This window comes from Atractosteus spatula, chromosome 14, assembly GCF_055471065.1.
Source record: "Atractosteus spatula isolate fAtrSpa1 chromosome 14, fAtrSpa1.hap1, whole genome shotgun sequence".
In the NCBI taxonomy this organism is placed as follows: Eukaryota; Metazoa; Chordata; class Actinopteri; order Semionotiformes; family Lepisosteidae; genus Atractosteus; species Atractosteus spatula.
This window is the reverse complement of record NC_142719.1, coordinates 31,223,444-31,243,473: the sequence shown is the minus strand read 5'-3', so window position 1 is coordinate 31,243,473 and position 20,030 is coordinate 31,223,444. Positions and strand designations below refer to the sequence as shown.

General features: G+C 54.6%; 1 protein-coding gene across 2 annotated transcripts; it reads left to right on the top strand.

Annotated features, from left to right (window-relative positions):
• The first annotated feature begins 9,149 nt into the window (after nucleotides 1-9,149).
• Nucleotides 9,150-18,046, top strand: spon2a (spondin 2a, extracellular matrix protein). 2 transcript variants are annotated; one of them, XM_088932930.1, is made up of 6 exons: nucleotides 9,150-9,237; nucleotides 11,989-12,223; nucleotides 13,160-13,383; nucleotides 16,070-16,261; nucleotides 16,422-16,590; nucleotides 17,158-18,046. In XM_088932930.1, exons 2-6 carry the CDS (start codon nucleotides 11,989-11,991, stop codon nucleotides 17,331-17,333), a joined length of 996 nt encoding a protein of 331 aa, XP_088789056.1. In that variant the 5' UTR covers nucleotides 9,150-9,237; the 3' UTR covers nucleotides 17,334-18,046. The 2 variants fall into 2 exon arrangements, with proteins under 2 accessions (XP_088789056.1, XP_088789055.1); XM_088932929.1 differs by having other exon boundaries at nucleotides 9,174-9,285.
• Nucleotides 18,047-20,030: the final 1,984 nt, after the last annotated feature.

Below are 20,030 nucleotides of genomic sequence, written 5' to 3'. Positions count from 1 at the left end.
ACTGCACTTTTAAAAAAAAAACAAAAACAAATGGCGTTTGCGAGAGGCCTCCTATTCCTGTGCTTGTGGACTTAAAACCCTGTCACAGACTCTTCAGTGTGGGGCGAGACAGAGTGGCAGTGGCCCTTCTAGAGGGGAGTGATGCAGGATGGCAGGGTGTGCTTTTGACCAAGCTCCGCAGAGATGCCTTTAGACCAGGCTCTTTTCGTGGAGCCTTGGGTTGGGCAGACATCGCCCATTGTGGGCTCTGCGCTGATCGCTGCCCCGTCATTGGCACCTCCCTGGAGTTAGTGGTCTCCTGAAGGGCGAGGGGTAACCCCACTTTGCTCCCTCTAAAACACCCCAGTGCAACCGGGGGCTGCCCCCGTCTGGGTCCCTGCCCCTTTTTCTGCAGGTCTGAGGTCTTCAGCACCGGGGGCAGTTAAGCATTTGAGACCGTGATGTGATTGAGGGCCCATTGAGCATTTAAAGGGCTGGTTGGGTAAGGGCGCTGCCTTGGTGTGGACCAGGGGTGTCTAAGTCGCCCCTCTGCTCTCGGGGTTAGCTGAGCACACTGCAGTGGCTTTGCTGGCGCAGTGTTTCCGCTGGTAGCTGGAGAGCTGTGCCCGAGCTCACGGCAGGGTGTTGCCTGTTGGGCTCCCTCAAGGTTGAGGCTCGGAGAGTTTGTTTCCCAGGGAGTCGGAACTGAGTTGTCACGTCGTGTCTCGATGGCTCGATCGTGCTCTGGAGCAGTAGTGAGCAAGGCAGGGGCTGTGCCCTCTCTGCCTTCACTGTGTCAATCCCCGCCTCCTTCGAAATGCACTCTGAGGTGCAGTGAGGATGACCGGCAGGGGTCCCCACTTTGGCTGGCAGAGAGAAAAATGCGTCTGTAGTTGCGGAGCTGTGCAGGCGAGTGGCCCAGCGGTCTGCTCCTTGGTCAAACAGGCCCCGAATCAGATGACCCCTTCAGCCCGGCCCAGGCCCGTTCCTCGGATCCAAGCATCCTGCACTGGTGCTGGCTGGGGCTCTGGACGCACCCACAGTGAGACGGGTGTGATAGTACCTTAATGATTCATGGAGATACTGGCAGCGCAGCTCACTGGTGTGCGAGTGCAGTCGGTTCTTCACAGGACAAGGGTTGTGAATGCTGGACATGCAGGAGCTGGCTGTCCAGAATCCGACACGCTTTGTTTCAAGTGTTGGAATGGTGAAATACCACACCGGGCGTTCTCTTTGGTGACATGGTGTTGCAGGTTTGTGCCCACAGCAGGATGGCAGCACGGAGATGTGATGCTCTGTCCGGCCAGAAGTGGGCACCACATGCTCCCCTTTTCCATCACTGCGTTACGCATTTCAGAGAACTTAGAAAAGCCGTTTTTGTTGTTTTGAGATCGTTGCTACTGTGAAACAGGATTGTGCACCTCTGTGTGGCAATGCTGCGGCTGCTTCTTTTAGGCTCTTGTAGTGCTTTTAAACCCAAGAGAAGCCATATATTAACATGGCCAGTGGCGGAGGAGGCGTTTGTTGTGCTCTTATCTGTGTGCAGGCTGCTTCTTTCCAAAGACCTGGGCACGATTCTGGAGGCTTAATAGGCGCACAGGGAGCGTTAGTTACTGCGTATGTATGTGCACACACACCCAGGGTGTGAGCACTCCCGGTCAGGTGAGTCTGTTGCGCAGGCCAGCCTCTGAGCTGCGCAGTCAGCTGCCTGCAGCCTGGGGCATTGCTGCACAGAGGGGAGGTGGCTGCGGGCGGGCTGACGTGGGCACCCTGACCTGCGCAGCTGCACAGCAGGAGGCAGATCCCTCCAGCTGTGCAGACCTAGCTCATCCACAAGTCGGAGCACGGGGAGCTCATGTCAGCCTTGATCCCACTGCACAAGACCAGCAGACCCATGTGTTTGTACTGACCAGCAGATCCTAAGCGCAGTGTCACTGCCATGCCAGAGGGGGGCAGTGTCTGTGACTGACTCTTTACTGTGAACACTGCTCTGTGACAAGGGAGCTCCCTTCTTAGTACCTCAGCAACAGATATATTGAATGTACTCTGATCTGTTTTTTTCGCTATGTACAGTTTTTTAGATATTACAGAGTTCTTTACGATAAAAAAACCTTAATGATATAGTTGTGGGGATAGAAAAAAAAGGAAAGATGACCATACTTTTGAATACCGAGAAAACATGGCAACTCTTTGGTTATCTCTGAAATCTAAGGAAAGAAAGATCTCAGGCTTTCATTTTTTTTCTGTTTTAAGTTGTGGTTTAGTCTTCATGTTTTCGATACCTACATGGAAAAAGCACCATGGAGTTTGCCTCCTCTCTTTCTTTCCTGCCCTGCTGTGGGGTGCCGTGACCTCTCCTCTCGGGAGTGGGCATGAGCGTGGGCGTGCCCGCCCTGTGAGGCAGGGGGAGGTGCAGAGCTAAGGCACATTTTTGGGGGGAACCTTTCCCTTTTCTGGGGCGAGGGAGGAGTAGGCAGGCGAGGTCCAGTTTAAGGAGGCAGAGGATGGGCTTGTGGGGGGGGTCTGGTCTGTGGTCCTGCAGGACGGAGCTGGTTTGGAGTGTCTTGGACGGAGCACCGTCCAAACACCCTGCCAGCTTGCAGTGCCCTTCGTTTACATCACCAGTACAGGGGCTAACTGGACCTCCATTTTTTTTTTGTACTTCTTTAATGAGAGACATGGAGTTGGCGCCAGGAAATACTAGGCTGATGGGAAAACGGAAACGGCGCTGAAACGTCAAGTTGACGCCGGCGCACGGGTGGCAGTGGCTGGCGGTGGCGCTGGTAGAGCAGGTGTGGTGAGGCTGAAGTTCCCGTTTCTGCCCCTGGAGAGCCGCCCCTCTGCGCGTTTCCACCCCCCGCCCTGTGCAGTGTGTTCTGCCTTTCCGCTGTGGGTTTTGCGTTCCGTGAACTGTTGCTCTTAGTTTCTTTTCCCCTTCTGTTCTTTGTTGTTGTTTTCGTTTCCCCCAGTTCTGTAGGGTGTTTTTCCTGTTGTGCGGTAGAACTGGGTGCGATGGCTGCTTGTTCTTCAGTGCCGTGGGCCCCCGATCTCGGCGGTGCGCAGCGTCTCGTGTGGGGTTGGCGTGTTGAGGGCGTTCGACGGGTGTGAATTCCCTAACGTGTCGGGAGCGAGCAGGGGTCCGGGACAGCTGCTCCTCGGTCAGTGTCGAGACCCGGGGCGGTCAGGGGGGGGGGGCCCGTCCTGCTTGTCCCACTCGAGCAGGGGCGGAGAGATCCGGTCGAGATGGGCGATCCGGTGCCGAGAGCTCGCTGTTTGGGCAGAGAGGCGGGGGGAGGGTCCGGACGCCTTGGCCTGATGGGGGCGGGGGGTGACACCCGCATCGGCACGTCCAGGTGAAGGGACGAGTCTGAGAAAGGGCGTGGGCTCCAGCTCTGTGAGCGGAGATGAGCGCAGGGAGTCCCCTGACGGGCGCTGTGAAAAGACACAGGGTAGGAAACGTAGCTTTGCAACATGTGAACACAGTGTTTTTGTTTGTGTTTCGTTTTTTTTTTTATTTTGCCTTTTGTTTTTCGAGAGTTGTTTTCAGACAGCAGCCTGCAAAAAGAAAATCTGTCTCCTGTAAGTAGGCTCTTAAGGCTTTTTTTTTTTACCTTTTTGTTAGAAAAAAAATCATGTTTGTGATCGTAACTTCACATACAAAATATTTTAATAAAATCTGAAGATAAAAAAATATCATTTCAAATGTTTTATTCTTTTGTCCAAGGGGGCATTCACACTCCCACTCCCAGTGCACAGCAGTCTGATCCAGTCCAGGCTTTACAGTGCTGTCAGTCACACTCCCAGTGCACAGCGGTCTGATCCAGTCCAGGCTTTACAGTGCTGTCAGTCACACTCCCAGTGCACAGCAGCCTGATCCACTCCAGGCTTTACAGTGCTGTCAGTCACACTCCCAGTGCACTGCAGTCTGATCCAATCCAGGCTTTACAGTGCTGTCAGTCTCACTCCCAGTGCACAGTAGTCGGATCCACTCGGGCTTCTCTAGGATCTGGGCCTGCTCTGCTTGACTGCTCCGGTCCACTGATCGTCAAACTTTCTTCTTTTTGCTGCACCCTTGCAGAAGAAACTCTGAAGGTGTTTTGGTTTCAGGTTGGCCTGAGGGCTTGACCTTTACTCATACGCTGCCCTCTGACCTTTGAACCTGTGTGCACAGGTCTGTGAAGCTGCTCACTGGAAACACATAAAGCTGGAGCAACAATGGGTGCAGCTCCTGTCCTCTTGTGCGGTTAGGGATGTGTTCCCAAATGACCACGACCCAGCGTAGTCCAGTTACAGTCTGTCAATCCTGGTCCCACAGCCGGAGAGGAGAAGCGCTGGGAGACTCCCAGGAAGGATGCACCCCGGCCTCCTCATTCAGCGGATCTGCCTGTAATGTTCTGGTGTCGTTTCTCGTGCCTCTCCCTGCGGCTCTGGGCCCACTTGGAGGTGCTAAAGGGGTGCCTGGTGGGGGGTGACACCTATGCCAAATAATGGCGTGCTGTATGCCTGCGATATTGATCAGCTTGTGTTCCTTCCAGGAGATCCAGCAAATTGGGTTTTATTAAATTTATCACTGTAATTGCAAAAACATCTTTTGCTATTCTAAGGGTTAAATGAGCCACGGTGCACAGTTGATAGGTACGGTACCCCAAGGATTTCTGGGGCTCTGTATGGACATTGGGGGGATCCTTGCTAGGAAAGGACTCCTCCAGCCAGGAAGATGGGGCTGCTGGCCGAGGGGGTCCAGGGCCGCCCGGTCTGGCAGGGCCCGCATGAGAAGACTCAAGAGGGACTTTCCAAATCCCTCGTCCGCCTGCGGGGAAATTTGCATCTGCAGCCTGAGCCTAAATCCGCGGGCTGGGATTCGATACAAGCGCTCGTCTTGGTACCGCGCGCGCGCGCTACATCCATCTCCCAGCCTCCTCCTCCTCCTCCAGAATCTCCAGCCGCCGCAGTCAGGAAAGGAAGCTGGGCTCTCGCCGTAAATCCTGGGGCTGGGCGAGCCGCCGGGAGGGGGTGCGGGCCGGCTGGGATTGTTATTGCAAGAGGTCGCCTCCGTCGGCCGGCGGGTTGCGTAACGGCTCTGCAGGATGGGATGGAAAAAACAGCGCAATCCCCCTTTTTTTTTTTTCCTTCTGGAGCCTTTGCTCCGTGTGGGCGCGTGCCCGCGAGCAACAGCTCTGTCCAACTCCTCCAGCCCAGCGCATTCCTCAGAATGGGCCTGGAGAATTCCCGGCCCGCTCCCAGCGCACAGCCCTGCAGGAGGAGGCCACGCGCCCCGTCCAGTCCGTTCGGTCGTTGGTAGATGACTGATCTGAGAGTCTCATCCAGCCGTCTCCTGAAAGGAGCCAGGGTATCGGCTTCACCATCATGGTCAGTCAGCTTGTTCCACGCTCCCACCGTGCTCTGTGTAAAGAAGTGCCTCCTCTTCTGTGTTTAAATGTCCTTCCCTGCTGTTTCCACTCGTCTTTCACACAATTCCACGACCTTGGCCATATTACCCTAGTTAACTCCTCCGTATGAACCTATACCAAAATACGGATGTTGGAGAGCATCTAAGTAGTTGTAACCTAGGTGTTGCGTTTTACATAGGGGTATGTGACAAGCCTAAACAAAACCTAAATGAAAGCTCTTTGTATGGGCTCAGGATCTTACAAGACCACGTGGACGGAACTCGGACTGCGGTGCGGTACGGGCGGGTCCCACACTTGACCAGCAGGACGTGCTGGCCGAGTCCCGGACTGGGTTCGGACCCGCTGTCCGTGGAGCGTCGGGTCTCTGAATGCTGACAACGCTGTCGAGCAGCTAGCAGAAGGGCAGCGTGTTTGTATAGCGACTCTGGGCGGTGTCAGTAATGGAATGTCACAGAACTTGTCATCTGAGAAGAACTGATAAAGAAAAGTCCAGGATTCCCAACCCCTTTCCTGAGCCCATCCACCCCAGAGCGTGACGCTGCAGGATGCAGGGGGCCGAGCGGGGGCCTGGCTTAGCCGCTCACAGGTCTGGAATCGCCATTTCCTGCAGCGTAACCCGATCTCCCGCTCCTCCGGGACGCGTGGTTGTGCTTAATTGACAGTGGCCACCACAGCCCCCCTGGGTCCGAGGACTTTCACATCCGCTGGGCTTGGAGCGTCCAGGATCCGCGCCGGTCCAGCCCGCAGGGAGGCATTCCTGGACTCTCCCAGCCGCTGAACGCCAGTCCTGCGCTGGCCAGAGGCTCGCGCTCTGTCCGGTCGCTGAACTGCAGAAACCCCTTTTACCAGTGAGAGCCGAGTGAGGTCATGCTGTTCCACGTCACGGTGCAGAGGGGCCGGCCGGCCCCCCCAGCCCCAGCTGTCTGCCTGATGGACAACAGCTGGCGCGCGTCCGCAGCCCAGCACTCCAGATCCTGGAAACACAACTGCCAGCCCATTTCCAGCCCCCCCGATCTGATACTTGATCCCGGGTGAGCCCTGAGGTCAGATCGGGCTGGAGGCACTGTGTGAGTTTGCAGTGCAAGAAACCATATGTGCTTCTCCGCTGTGTCCTGTGGAGAGGAGCCACAGGTTGTTCTGCGCTGTTTCTCAGATTTCCCATGTTGTTAACTGCTTTGCTTTACTTTGCCTCCGTTACCTAAGGCTGATATCTTTTGTAAACACAGCTGCAAGGGCTTTCACCATAATCTCACTGCTTTATGGTGCCTTACTGCGTTTTTACTGTGCTATACCATAGTGGACTTTAATAAAGCTGGTCACTGGAACTTGAAGTAAAAGCTTGCAGCTTCAAGACTTAAATCAAAGATGTACAATACAAAGGCGAGAGCCAGCTGGAGTCTGTACTGTACCACTTTGTACTTATACTATACTTCACCATGCTTAGTATAGTATACTGTACAATACTCTACTGGACCATACTGTAGTGCACTGTGCTTTATAATCTCTGATTGGTTCCAGAACCCGAAAATGTTTCAGCCAATAGCCTAACGTCCACTTAATAGGCACTGAAAGGTACCTAAGTGTGAAAACAATAACATTCCTGGTGAAACATTCCAGTATCATTAAAGTCATTAGCCAACGCATAAACAACAGGTACAAAAACAATTAAGCCCCTGCTCATTTACTATGACATAGGTACTATCATGTACTGTACACAACACACGTATGTTAATTGTGATAAGAGTAGAAAGTTAATTCCTCATGCGAGAATTTGCGAGCTGCGAAATTAATGAAAAAACATTAAATTAAAAAAACAGGTAGGAATGTCTACATTGTCTCAAATAAATAAAACCTTATAGTGAGGGATTACTGAAATTACTACATTGTAGAGCAATGAGATGCAATAATGTATTACACTGTACTGTACTGCAAAATAGTGTACCCCCAATGTACTATACTGCACCATACTCTACTACATTCTACTACACAATAGTGTACCTCACTGTACTACACTCTACTGGACAATAGTGTACATCACTGTACTGCACCATACTGTACTACACTCTACTGGACAATAGTGTACCTCGCTGTACTGTACTGCATCATACTGGACTACACTCTACTGGACAATAGTGTACCTCACTGTACTACACTCTACTGCACAATAGTGTACATCACTGTACTGCACCATACTGTACTACACTCTACTGGACAATAGTGTACATCACTGTACTGCACCATACTGTACTACACTCTACTGGACAATAGTGTACCTCACTGTACTACACTCTACTGCACAATAGTGTACCTCGCTGTACTGTACTGCATCATACTGGACTACACTCTACTGCACAATAGTGTACCATACTGTACTAATCTACTGGACAATAGTGTACCTCACTGTACTGTACTGTGCTGCACCATACTCTACTACACTCTACTGCACAATAGTGTACCATACTGTACTACACTCTACTGGACAATAGTGTACTGCACCATACTCTACTGCACACTACCGGATATGGGCAGAATGCCCCAACTCATCCATCTCTCTCAGAGAGGCCCTGATATCACTGACAGCTCAAAGCATGCGCTATCTGGACTGTGTCCCTCCTCATGTCCAGGGCAGGACCCTGGCCAAGATAACAGCCCGAACTCTGGAACTTCTCTCCCACTGCGCCCCACCTCTCCTGGAGAGAGAGAGAGAGAGTGTGGTGGAAGAGGCGTGATTTCGCCAGCCTGCCGAGGACGGCTGCAGTCCCCTCTGCTGTGTTGCTGCTGTCGGGAAGCAGTTCCAGCCTGATTTGCACACCGCTGCATGAAAGTGTCACGGCTCTATACCCTCTATGGCTGGAAGACTGGGGCCCACCTGGCAGGCAGAGCTTGACTCCAGAAGCACGAGCCTCGCTGCCCTCACCTGCCCTGGAGCGCAGGTCCCACCACACTGCCCCTGGGCTCTGTTGCACAGAGCAGTTCAACCCCACTCACTGCCACCCTCATCACAGCCTCCACTGCTGGACATTCCAGAAATCTGCAGGTCGGACTTTCAGAGACGCAGGACATTATTCTAGAGGATCGGCTTCTGTTCATCTGGAAGGATGAGGGGGGTTCAGTTATTCCTGGAGAATAGGGGGTTCTGGTGGTCAGGGAAGATAGGGACGTTCAGTTATTCCTGGAGAATAGGGGGTTCTGGTGGTCAGGGAAGATAGGGAGGTTCAGTAATTCCTGGAGAACAGGGGGGTTCTGTTGGTCAGGGAAGATAGGGGGTTCAGTTATTCTGGCCAGTATGTGCCAAGGGGATTGAAAGCAGAGCTCGGGTCTGATTTTGCAGGTATTAAGTGCCGTTTGATTTGCTGTATACTTCAGACATTTTGAACCGTAGGACTGCAGAGAGAGCGATGGAGAGAACACAGGGGACAGGAAGAGAGGGAGAGGGGGAGAGAGGAGAGAGAAAGAAGGGAAAAAGGAGAGGGGAAGGGAGGGAGAGATCATGAAAGAGGAAGGTGGAGGGAGGGAGAGATCAGACGAGAGAAGAGAAGGGAAGAAGGGGGGCTGTGGTCTCTGCCCTGGTCTTCTGTCATGTTGTGCTTGTGAGCAGCAGAGCTCTGGGACTGCCGGAGCGGCTGGTTATCTGGCAGTAAGTGCGCAGGGCACCTGGGCGGGGCGCCTGACTCCTACCATTCCATACATGGGACCGCGGACAGGGGAGAGCGCGGGGGAGGGAGAGGGAGGGGACGCAGGGAGAGAGAGACAGTCGGAGCAGAAAGAGGAGAGAGACCAGAGAGAGGGGGCTGTTGCGCCTCTGTGCGTCTGGGGATACCTTGCAGTCTATCCGCCTGCTGGACCGGTAGGAACCTCCTTTCTGACTTGCCGCGCCTCGTACCGACAGCAGCAGGTCTGCCTCTCCCTCATTCTCCCTCTGGTTTCGGGACTGACTGGGTGGCAAACAGGCCGTTACTGGTGTGTGTACGTGTGTGTGCAACTGTGAGTGGACGTGTGAGCATGTGTGTGTGTGTGTGTTTGTGCAGACAGACAGAATCCTGGTTGCGATTCCTCTAGATTCTTCTGTGCTCCAGACTCTGCACTGTGTGTGTGTGTGTGTGTGTGTGTGTGTGTGTGTGTGTGTGTGCACTCTATATTCTCCTCCGTTCTGGGCTCTGCAGTGAGTGTGTGTACTGTGTGTGCATAAAAGTGCAGTTTTCCCTGTTTTGGGCTCTGCAGTGTGTGTTTACCGTGTGTGCAGAAAAGTGCAGTGAGTTTCCCCTGTTCCAGGCTCTGCAGTGGTGTGTGTGAGTATGTATACACAGTAAATGCAGTGAGTTCCCTCTGTTCTGGGCCTGGTGGTGTTCTGTGTGTGTGTGTAGTGTGTGTGAGTATATATACACAGTAAATGCAGTGAGTTCCCTCTGTTTGGGCTGGTGGTGTTCTGTGTGTGTGTGTGTAGTGTGTGTGAGTATGTATACACAGTAAATGCAGTGAGTTCCCTCTGTTCTGGGCCTGGTGGTGTTCTGTGTGTGTGTGTAGTGTGTGTGAATATGTATACACAGTAAATGCAGTGAGTTCCCTCTGTTTGGGCTGGTGGTGTTCTGTGTGTGTGTGTAGTGTGTGTGAGTATGTATACACAGTAAATGCAGTGAGTTCCCCCTGTTCTGGGCCTGGTGGTGTTCTGTGTGTGTGTGTGTAGTGTGTGTGAGTATATATACACAGTAAATGCAGTGAGTTCCCCCTGTTCTGGGCCTGGTGGTGTTCTGTGTGTGTGTAGTGTGTGTGAGTATGTATACACAGTAAATGTAGTGAGTTCCCTTTGTTCTGGGCCTGGTGGTGTTCTGTGTGTGTGTGTGTAGTGTGTGTGAGTATGTATACACAGTAAATGCAATGAGTTCCCTCTGTTCTGGGCCTGGTGGTGTTCTGTGTGTGTGTGTGTAGTGTGTGTGAGTATGTATACACAGTAAATGCAGTGAGTTCCCCTTGTTCTGGGCCTGGTGGTGTTCTGTGTGTGTGTGTAGTGTGTGTGAGTATGTATACACAGTAAATGCAGTGAGTTCCCTCTGTTCTGGGCCTGGTGGTGTTCTGTGTGTGTGTGTGTGTAGTGTGTGTGAGTATGTATACACAGTAAATGCAGTGAGTTCCCTCTGTTCTGGGCCCGATGGTGTTCTGGGAACTCCAGCAGTGCTGCTTGTGTGTGACACAGCCAGGCCGGTGTGTGGGAAACCGGTGAAACAGATACTGATTGGACCCCTGACCACCACCCTTCTGGCAGCGCTGTGACACCGCTGTCAGCTTGCCTCCTCTTGTCTGGGATTTCTCCCTGAGCCCTGCAGGGAGTGGGGGGTCCCTGGGGGTCCTGCAGCTCGGAGCAGCTCATGGTGGCGCCATACCCAAGCACTTCCGTGTGTCTGTCTGTTTTTCGTGAGGACCCCCAAAATCTGCCATAAGCAGACCCCAGTCTGGGCACGGGCGGGTCGTAAATGGAGACGCCGTCTGGTTCGGACGCAGGATGGTGGTGGGGGGGGTCACTGGTCAGGAGTCTCTGTCTCTACGGGGGGGGATTTCTGGGGATGCACCCCCACATTCCGTGAAAACACTCGCACGTGTGTGAACACTCGCACGCTTGGAGAGGGACACCTGCGTGCGCACGTGTGTGTGTGTGCGTGCCTCATCATCTGTAAGGCCTGCTGGCCCTGCGCTCTGTGATTCCGGTCGGTATCACCCAGCCTTGCTGCCGGTTGTCCAGCTCTCCCCCAGCGCCGTGTCTTTACTGCGCTGTTAAACACATTCCTTGGGCTTTTATTGAGAGAGCGCTGTTTTACTGCTCCAGCCCGGCAGCGGAGCTGCAGATGTGAGAGAGAGAGAGAGAGAGAGAGAGAGAGAGAGACGGACGTCGCCCTGTCTCTCCCTGGCACCGATCAGTCACCGACTCGGCCGGCGCTCCTGGAGAAGGGGCTCCTCCCTTCGGAATGCAGCCCGACACGTGAACTTGTTTACTCCGTGGGCTTCGTCTGAGCTTAATGGAAAAGGACATCTGCAAGCAGTTTAGGGAGGTGGAAAAACTGCAAGGGGCTGTAGTGCAGAAGCAGATTTGGACTTGGGAGAGGAGAGCTGGTTCAGTCAGCTCTTGGGCAACGGCAAGACATCGAAATATTTTATGTTCTCCCTCCTAACATCTCCTTCCAGATACACATTGTTTCACTGTTTCTGAGAAATACTGAGCAGCAAAAACCCTTTCTAACTCAAACCAGCTACCTCACACTTTCTTTTTCCCAGAAACCCTTAAATCACAGGCAATAAGTAACTCCGGGTTTAGACTGCCACTGGAGTCTGTTTTGGGCTCAAAAGCCTCCCTGTCTTCTTTGTCTCCGAGAGGATAATACAGGATGATATATATCACACTGCTGTGTTATGTTTAATTCAGCATTGACGGCAAGACCTTACTGGAGGGGAAGGAAGGGAGTGAGTGAGGGAGAGTACTGTCAGCTTCCTGAGCTACCCCAGAGATCAAGCCTGGCTCCGACCCCAGAGTCTCACGCAGATGATGTCACTCTTCCGTCGTGTGGCGCACTCAGATGATGTCATTCTTTCCTTACGCTGTTTTATCCAGATGATGTCACCAGAGATTCTCTCCCCTGGTTGGCTGCAGAGGCTGCTGGCTGCTGCACTGATGCAAATGGCATTGTGGGCCGGCACCGTCCGCTCTTCAGCCGATCGTCCGGCCACATGCTTGGAGCGTGGCCCCGCCTCCTACATTCTGGTGTTCACGGGACAGTGGAGCCCCCAGACCTTTCCAAAACAGTACCCACTGTACCGCCCTCCCGCGCAGTGGTCCAAGCTGATAGGTGAGCGAGGGTGCGGCCTGGGAGAGAGGGTCGCTAGGATCAGGGGCTTCGCTTCCTCCCAGATCTTGAGGTTCCCTGAGTGTTAAGGTTGAGCTGGAGCAGGGCGATCGAGTCTGGCTCTTATGTCCCCCTCAGTGATCTGACGCTGTGCTCCGCAGCTCAGGGCAGCATGCCTCTGGGATACTGCTCTCCCCCGACACCGGATTCTGGTGGGAGAGGAAGATGAAAGAGCGGCATTCGGCGCCACCCGCAATTGTGGCTCCTGTCAAGACTCCAGTTCAGCCGCGCCCAGACGGTCCTCGGCGCAGGATGCTGGCCTGAGACCTCTGGAGCACGGCCCGCCCGCGCTGACAGGAGCAGAATGGCCAGCCCAGGATCTCTGGGCTGTGGCGGCTGGCGTAAATGACTGCCAGCCGGAGGTGATGGGAACCAGATGTGACAGCCCTGTGCTCTGATCCAGCGTAGGAAGGGCACCCTTGGTTTTCTGTGGTGAAGTTGCTATTCCACATGGCTGGTGCTGTGGGCGGGGTCAGTGCTGTTCAGTGGGCGGGGTTATGCAGATAGATTTACCAGAAAAAGAAGAAAGGGGCGTCGGCCAGTGGGAGTGTCGGCACATGGGGGGAGGGGCTGCAGTGAAGAGTGGAGGTGGTGATTCACAGGGAGCTCTGTCCTGGGTGGGCCGGGGCAGAAGGGAGGTGAGGGGCGAGTGGGTAATAAAGGAACCGGATCCAGGGATCAACTGGAGGCAGCTGGAGAAAAAAGGGAAACCAGGCCGCAGGGCACTCGGCCTTATTTAGGAATTTATGGAATTGGGATTAAGGTTCATGGGCTGGCAATTAGAATAATATTTTTAAGGGAGGTCTTGCTAGTGCGCTGTTCAATTTAACGAATTAAATTCCACACCGTTAACCGTGTGTCCGTCTGTCGTCTCCACAGCCGTCAGCCACGGCAGGCACTACCGGCTCTGGCAGGAGGGGGCGCTGGCGAGCCCCGGGCTGTGCAGCTTCGCCGAGCTGGGGGTGACTGCCCCGCTGCTGAAAGAGGCCAAGGAGGCGCGGAGGAGCCGGAGGGGCGTGGGCGCCATGTACCGCACGCCGGGCCTGGCCACGGGCATCGGGCACAGCTCCACCGAGCTGCTGCTGCACCCCCGGCACCCAAGAGTAAGGCCCCGGTGCGCTCGCGGCCCCCCTCTCTCTGACCCTCCTGCCCCCAGCGCAGGCTGGCACTGCGGGTCCTGGAGCTGGCAGAGCCGGGCAGACAAGGGGTACAGGGCCCCCCCCGACGCGCAGGCGCTCCGGCAGGAAGGGCTGAGTGACGTCTGCGCCTGTCTCTGTGAAGTCAGGTGTGAGCCTGGTCAGTACCTGGATGGGAGACTCCTCGGGAAAACTAAGGCTGCTGCTGGAAGAGGTGTCAGTGGGGCCAGCAGGGGGCGCTCACCCTGTGGTCCACGTGGGTCCTAATGCCCCAGTATAGTGATGGGGACACTATACAGTAAAAAGGCGCCGTCCTTCAGACGAGACGTAAAACCGAGGTCCTGACTCTCTGTGGTCATTAAAAATCCCAGGGCGTTTCTCGAAAAGAGTAGGGGTGTTACCCCGGTGTCCTGGCCAGATTCCCCCCTGGCCTTTACCAATCATGACCTCCTGATAATCCCCATCTCTGAGCTGGCTTCACCACTCTGCTCTCCTCCCCACTGAGAGCTGCTGTGTGGGGAGTGTACTGGTCCACTCTGGCTGCACACTGGTGGCAGTGGAGGAGATCCCTGTGACCTGTGAAGTGTTTTGAGTGCGGTGTCCAGAAAGGCGCTATATAAGTGTGAGGCAAAATTTCCGTTTCTGCTGAGCTCTGGCATCCCGGTGGCCTAGCAGAGGCCTGACAGGAGTGACCGCAGCACGCTGCTTTTTATAGCCCGCCGGGGCACGCGGCGCGCTGGCCAGAGATGTGAGGAATGGGAGTCAGGACAGGGGGGCTCTCAGGGAGGGGGGGTATTTATAGACAAGAGTCTCGGGGCAAGGACGCTGCCCTGAAACCGGAGATCGATCTGTGTGTTTAACCCCTCACACCTGTTTCCCACCCGGACACCCTGGGGCAGACAGGGCAGGCTTCCCACAGTGCAGCTGTGCAAGAGAGCCTGAATTGAATCAGGGTTGAGGACATCCCTGTGTCCCAATGACCCTGAGTCGGAATCACGGTGACTGGCGCAGGCAGGTCCCTGCTGCTTCGCCAAGCAGACTGCCATCGCTGCGGCCGTTCCAGGACAAGCCGAGCTCAGACGCGACGCCGGTGGCGGGGCCGGTGTCCCACAGGGCTCCCGACAGACCCCTGCCTCAGGGCGGTCCCAAAAACCGACAGACAATGAGAAGATCATTAAAAACCTTTTCACCTCTTAACATTTATCGGGTCTTCTTGTAGTCTTATATCGGGGAAAATCTTTGTTTTAAATGAATATACATATTTCTTAAACCTAGTAGCCCATTTTCCAAGCGCAGTAGGACACCCCAGGGTGCCCGGACCTCCCGGGCCTGAAGGCTCTCTGCTGCCCTTCACCCTGGGGGTGAGCAGTGGGGTCTCCTGCTTCCTTCTGCCCTGTGCAGCTCTCCAGGCGGCTCGGTTACAGGTGGGCAGCGGTAATCTCGTCTGTCCTGTCCCGCTCCTGCTGGCTGATTAACTGAATCGCTGGCACTTCTTCAACAGGAGGACTGCTAGATGCTTCAGTCAGCTCACAGAGTGCCTGAGAGAGTTCAGAGTGCAGGGTCGCCAATAGCATGTTGTTGGCCCTAAGCAAGACGCGGCGAACCTACAGTGCTCTAGTTAGAGTTAGAAAGCACAAGTAAGAGTCGCCCGTTGTGTTTTTGTTAGTCATACCCAATCTGGAATCGCCGGCCGTGTGTCTCTCGAATCTGCAAACCCTGTGACCGCACACAGGGAGTGAGGCTGCGTGGGCAGGTACCCCCCCCACCCGCCTGTCTGCCGGCCCGCTCACACGCCAACACGCCACGAGCCACGCCGTGCCAACGGGAGGGTGGGGGGGTACCTGCCCACGCAGCCTCACTCCCTGTGTGCGGTCACAGGGTTTGCAGATTCGAGAGACACACGGCCGGTGTCTCTCCGCACCGCAAGTGCCCAGTGGGCTGCAGGGGGTGCTGTGTGCGCCGACTGCAGGCCACCAATGGGGAATCTCTCTCCTCTCTTTGGGCGCTGTGAAGTGAGCCCCTGTGGAGGACTGGAGCACCGCAGTTCCAGAGCCAGGACAGGGGAAAGGCAGGGACCAGAGCAAGCGATAGGGCTTGGAGGGACTTCAGTGTGCAAATCCGGACCCAGCATCCACTGGCCCCGGCTGATAACGGGCAGTCACCTGACTGAGAACGTTTTTATTTCAACGAGAGTTGCGTGATCTGTTAGCAGGTGTTTACTGGGAAATAAAGTTTATTTTGATAGAAAAAAAAATCTCTCTCTCCGCCCGGAGAGGCGCCTCGGTCCCGTCTGATCGCTGGGGCTGGCAAGAGACGCCGTGGCAGGCCGCGGTCCCTCTGGAGGCCATCCTGCTCTGTAGTGCCGTAACCTCAGCAGATAGCGGCGAGCCAGCGAGCCCCAGAGACGCGCGTCTGCACCACACTCTCACAGCCACAGGCAGGAGCAGACCAGGAGACACTCCCCGAGCAACCACAGAGGGAGAGACGCTTTCATGCACGACGCCTGTGAGAGTGCCTGCTCCTCTCTCTCTTATTTACAAAGCTGTGTCTGTCCGTCAGGCCTGTAAATCACCTCTCCTCTAAATCCCCTGCTCTCTCTCTCTTCCCCACCTCTATCTTCTCTCCCTCTCTCCCTCTCTCTCTCTGTCCGCAGCTCTCTCTGTTAGTGAAGATCATTCCCAGCCCCGACTGGTTTGTGGGGGTCGACAGTCTTGACCTGTGTGAGGGGGGTCAGTGGAAACAGGATGTGACCCTTGACCTTTACCCTTACGACGCGGGGTCAGACAGTGGCTTCACCTTCTCCTCCCCCAACTTCCCCACTGACCCGCCAGAGAACATCACGCGGGTGAGCTCCGATTTCGGCTACTTTTAACATGCTCGGGGACCCAGATGAAGACACGATGATACCAGTGTTATATTATTATGATTAGTTGTTCTGAAAAGGGAGCTGAGCAGAAAGGACTCTTCCAGGTGTGGCTATTCTCTCTCTGCTCCTCTCTCCCCAGATCACCTCTCAGAACCCCAGCCATCCTGCCAATTCCTTCTACTACCCCCGGCTAGCAGAGCTCCCCCCGCTGGCCGCGATCAGGCTGCTCCGCCAGAGCCGAGCCCCATCCCGCCACACGCCGCTGTCCAACCACATCCCCCCCCAGCCGGACACCCCGCACTTCTCAGGTGAGGGTGCGCCCCGACACTCCTCCTTCGTCTACATGGGCCTCAGCGTTGTTGAAAAGTCTATTGCCGTGAGCACGTCTCAGTGTGTTGCGTGTCTGTGTGCTCTGTGTGTGTGTCTGTGTGCTCTGTGTGTGTGTCTCAGTGCTCTGTGTGTGTGTCTGTGTGCTCTGTGTGTGTGTCTCAGATCTCTGTGTGTTGCGTGTGTCTGTGTGTCTGTGATCTGTGTGTGTGTCTCTGATTTATGTGTGTCTCTGTGCTCTGTGTGTGTCTCTGATTTATGTGTGTCTCAGTGCTCTGTGTGTGTGTCTGTGTGCTCTGTGTGTGTGTCTCAGTGCTCCGTGTGTTGTGTGTGTCTATGGTCTGTTATCTGTGTGTCTGTGTGCTCTGTGCGTGTGTCTCTGATTTATGTGTGTCTCTGTGCTCGGTGTGTGTGTTAAGTATGAATTCAATGAAGGAACGAGCTCAGCTGGGCAAGCGCTGTACTCTGCTGTCACCACTGCGCACCGCTGTCATGACACAGATACAGGCTGCTCGGATCTCAGCGCGGCCTGCCTGCCTGCCTTTCAGAGACGCCCCTGGACTGCGAGGTGTCCCTGTGGTCATCCTGGGGGCTGTGCCTGGGCCCCTGCGTCGGCGGGGTGCGGCACCGGACCCGCTACATCCTGCTGAAGCCGGCGAACAGCGGCTCGCCCTGCCCCGAGCTGGAGGAGCAGAGCGCCTGCACCCCGGACAACTGCCTCTGAGGCCGCCAGGCACCCTTCTCCCCTCCTCCTGCCAGCACCGGGTGTACAGCATGTGCACTATAACACGCCGCACACACGCAGAGAACCACTAGCACGCAAGCAGCCCATTTCTCCGAGCCCTCCGCATCACAGGTCACAGCAGGGCAGCCCCCCTGCCCCCCAGCCCCCCATTCTGCAGCCCACGGTTCTGACACGACCAGCTGCACGCCGTGGAAACTACAGAGAGGAGCATTTAGCACTGAGAACAGGAAGGCACCTCTTTACACAGAGGGTGGCAGGAGTGTGGAACAAGTTGTTGAAACCGACGTTCATGACGTCCTTCATGAAAACCGCCGGATGGGCTGAATGGCCTCTTTGAATTGATGCATTGAAAGAGCGGTCACTGCCGGCCTGGCGCTCGACTCCGACCACCAGCGGGGTCCAGAGCGCTGTTGCCGTGACGCCAGCCCCCCCAGCCTGCAGCCACTCGAGGGGGGTGCAGTCGCCCGTTCCTTCCTCCTTCAGAGCCGGATGCACCAGCGCTTCCTGCGGGCCCCACCAGGTGGCGCTCCACCAAGAAAAAATCCAAACGTTTGTTTCTCTGCCGAAACATGAAAAGACTTGAGATTTATTTTAAAAAAAAACCCCAACCAGCCGTCTGGTGTATATACGGTATGTTGTACTTCGACCTGTGTAACTGATGAATAAATATTGAGTGTTGTTTTCTCTACCAGACCAAGGAGACGCTGGGTGTGCAGACATTCCTCCTCTGCGTGATCCAGTCCTGCAGGGGTCTGCCCCTGTCCTGGGTGCTGCTTCCTGCAAGGCGTTGATAAATGCTTTGACTCAATGTCTGTTAACTGGCCCAATGTCTGTTAACAAACCAGAGAGGTTAATGACACAGGGGGGTGCTGTGCATGTGTTCGTCTTGGCTGACGGATCCGGAGACTGGCACAGTGAACTCCTCCAGATCCTGGCGAGAACGGGTTACAGAACGTCCTGTGCTGGACACCAGGATCAGGACTGGACACCGGTGCTAGTTAAAGTTACAAAAACACTAAGATAATCTGTCTTCTAAGACGGGGGTTTCCAGCTCTGTGTCCTCTGTTTTTTTGGGTTATTTAACGTTGAATGAAGTGTAGGTCTTGTGTTACAGTTCATAAACTGTTGAAGACCTTATGAGAAATCCTCTGTCTGTCTAATTTAGAAAAATCCATGCACTCATTTTCTGACCCCTGTATCCAGTAAAGAGTCACGGGGGAGCCAGAGCCTATCCCAGCAAGCAATGGGCGCAAGGCAGGATACACCCCGGCCGGGACGCCAGTCCATCACAGGGCGCGCAGACAGAGACACTCGCACACATCAGGGCCAATCTTCCCAGAAGCCAATTAACCTACCTGTTCATCATCTTTGGACTGTGGGAGGAAAATGCCTGTGGACCCAGGGGCAACGTACAAGCTCCACACAGATAGCACCCCAGGGCCGCCAGGCAGTAAAGCTAGCCACCGCGCCACCGTGCCATCGCTAGAATCAGAAAAAGTATCGGGTCAATTGATTAATTGACTACAGGGGTTGGAACAAAACCCAGAAGTCCCCATTCTCTCCAGGGAGTGAGCTGGACACCCTGGATCTCAAAGCTGAAAGACGTTCTGATCTGCAACTTCAGACCTTTCGCCAGTAAGGCTGCATTAGGCTCCCTCTGTTGGCCACTTCACGCATGACAGCATCCTTCTGCTCACAGTTCCTTCATGCGGGGTCCAACCTGCTTGATAACAACACGTCCTTTATAGGGGGGCATCTTAATAGCTCCAGGGGTCCTGGCAGGGCGTGGTGGTGAACAGTCCCATTCTGTAGATGAGGCTTCGACTGCAGGAATCCCAGCTTGCCAAAAAGATTTTTAAGTACTACAAGGTGCCATTCTGCCACAGGATCAGGCAAGTTAAGATGACTTTATTGGCCATATACAATTTCTCATATTAGGAGTTTGTCTTTTCACATACCCCTGCTTGCTCTCCATGAGACACACAGACAGGGAGAGAAGTTTGGGGTCAGACTGGAGGGTCAGCACCCCTGGAGCAGCTTTTCAGGGCCTTGCTCAGGGGCCCAACAGAGTAGGATTCCTCTGCCAGCTGCAGGATTTGAGCCAGTAACCTTCCAGCCACAGGCGCAGATCCTGAGCCACAGTGCCACCGCTCTGCCCAAAATTATGTGAATGGATCATGTGTCTGTCCTGGTTCTCCTCATTCATGTTCCCGCCGTCGCCTTGAGCGGCCAATCCCCTGCGGCTCTTCAGCTCTTCGGCCAATCAGAAAGCCTCGGCCTTGAACCGGATTTTCTGACTGGCTGCTGCTCCGACCATAGCAACCAAGTTTGAGCGTCCTCTGAGAGCCGAGGACAGAGGAAGTTAGAAACACCCCCACTACTTCGTGACCGGGGTTCCAGGGGTTGCAGCATGAGTGGCCAGCCCAGGTCCCGAAGCGCCATTTACTCAGTTTCCAAAGCCTTGCAACAATTTCACCGTAACCAGTTAAGCCAGCGAGTTATTAAGTAATTTACAGATAATTTTGAAAAATAAAAAGAACATAAATGTAACAAGCACATAGAGACAATTCAGCCTACCTAGCTGCTTATTATTTAATTGATCGATAACGTACAAGTGTTCCCATTCTTCACTGATTGATTTAGGGTGACCTATAAGACTAGCTGGGGTCCAGCTCT

Coding starts and splice junctions, on each gene's coding strand:
- spon2a (XM_088932930.1), top strand. CDS start 11,989: ATGATGTCACCAGAGATTCTCTCCCCTGGTTGGCTGCAGAGGCTGCTG. Junction 12,224..13,159: donor GCAGTGGTCCAAGCTGATAG/GTGAGCGAGGGT, acceptor TCGTCTCCACAG/CCGTCAGCCACGGCAGGCAC. Junction 13,384..16,069: donor TGCACCCCCGGCACCCAAGA/GTAAGGCCCCGG, acceptor CTCTGTCCGCAG/CTCTCTCTGTTAGTGAAGAT.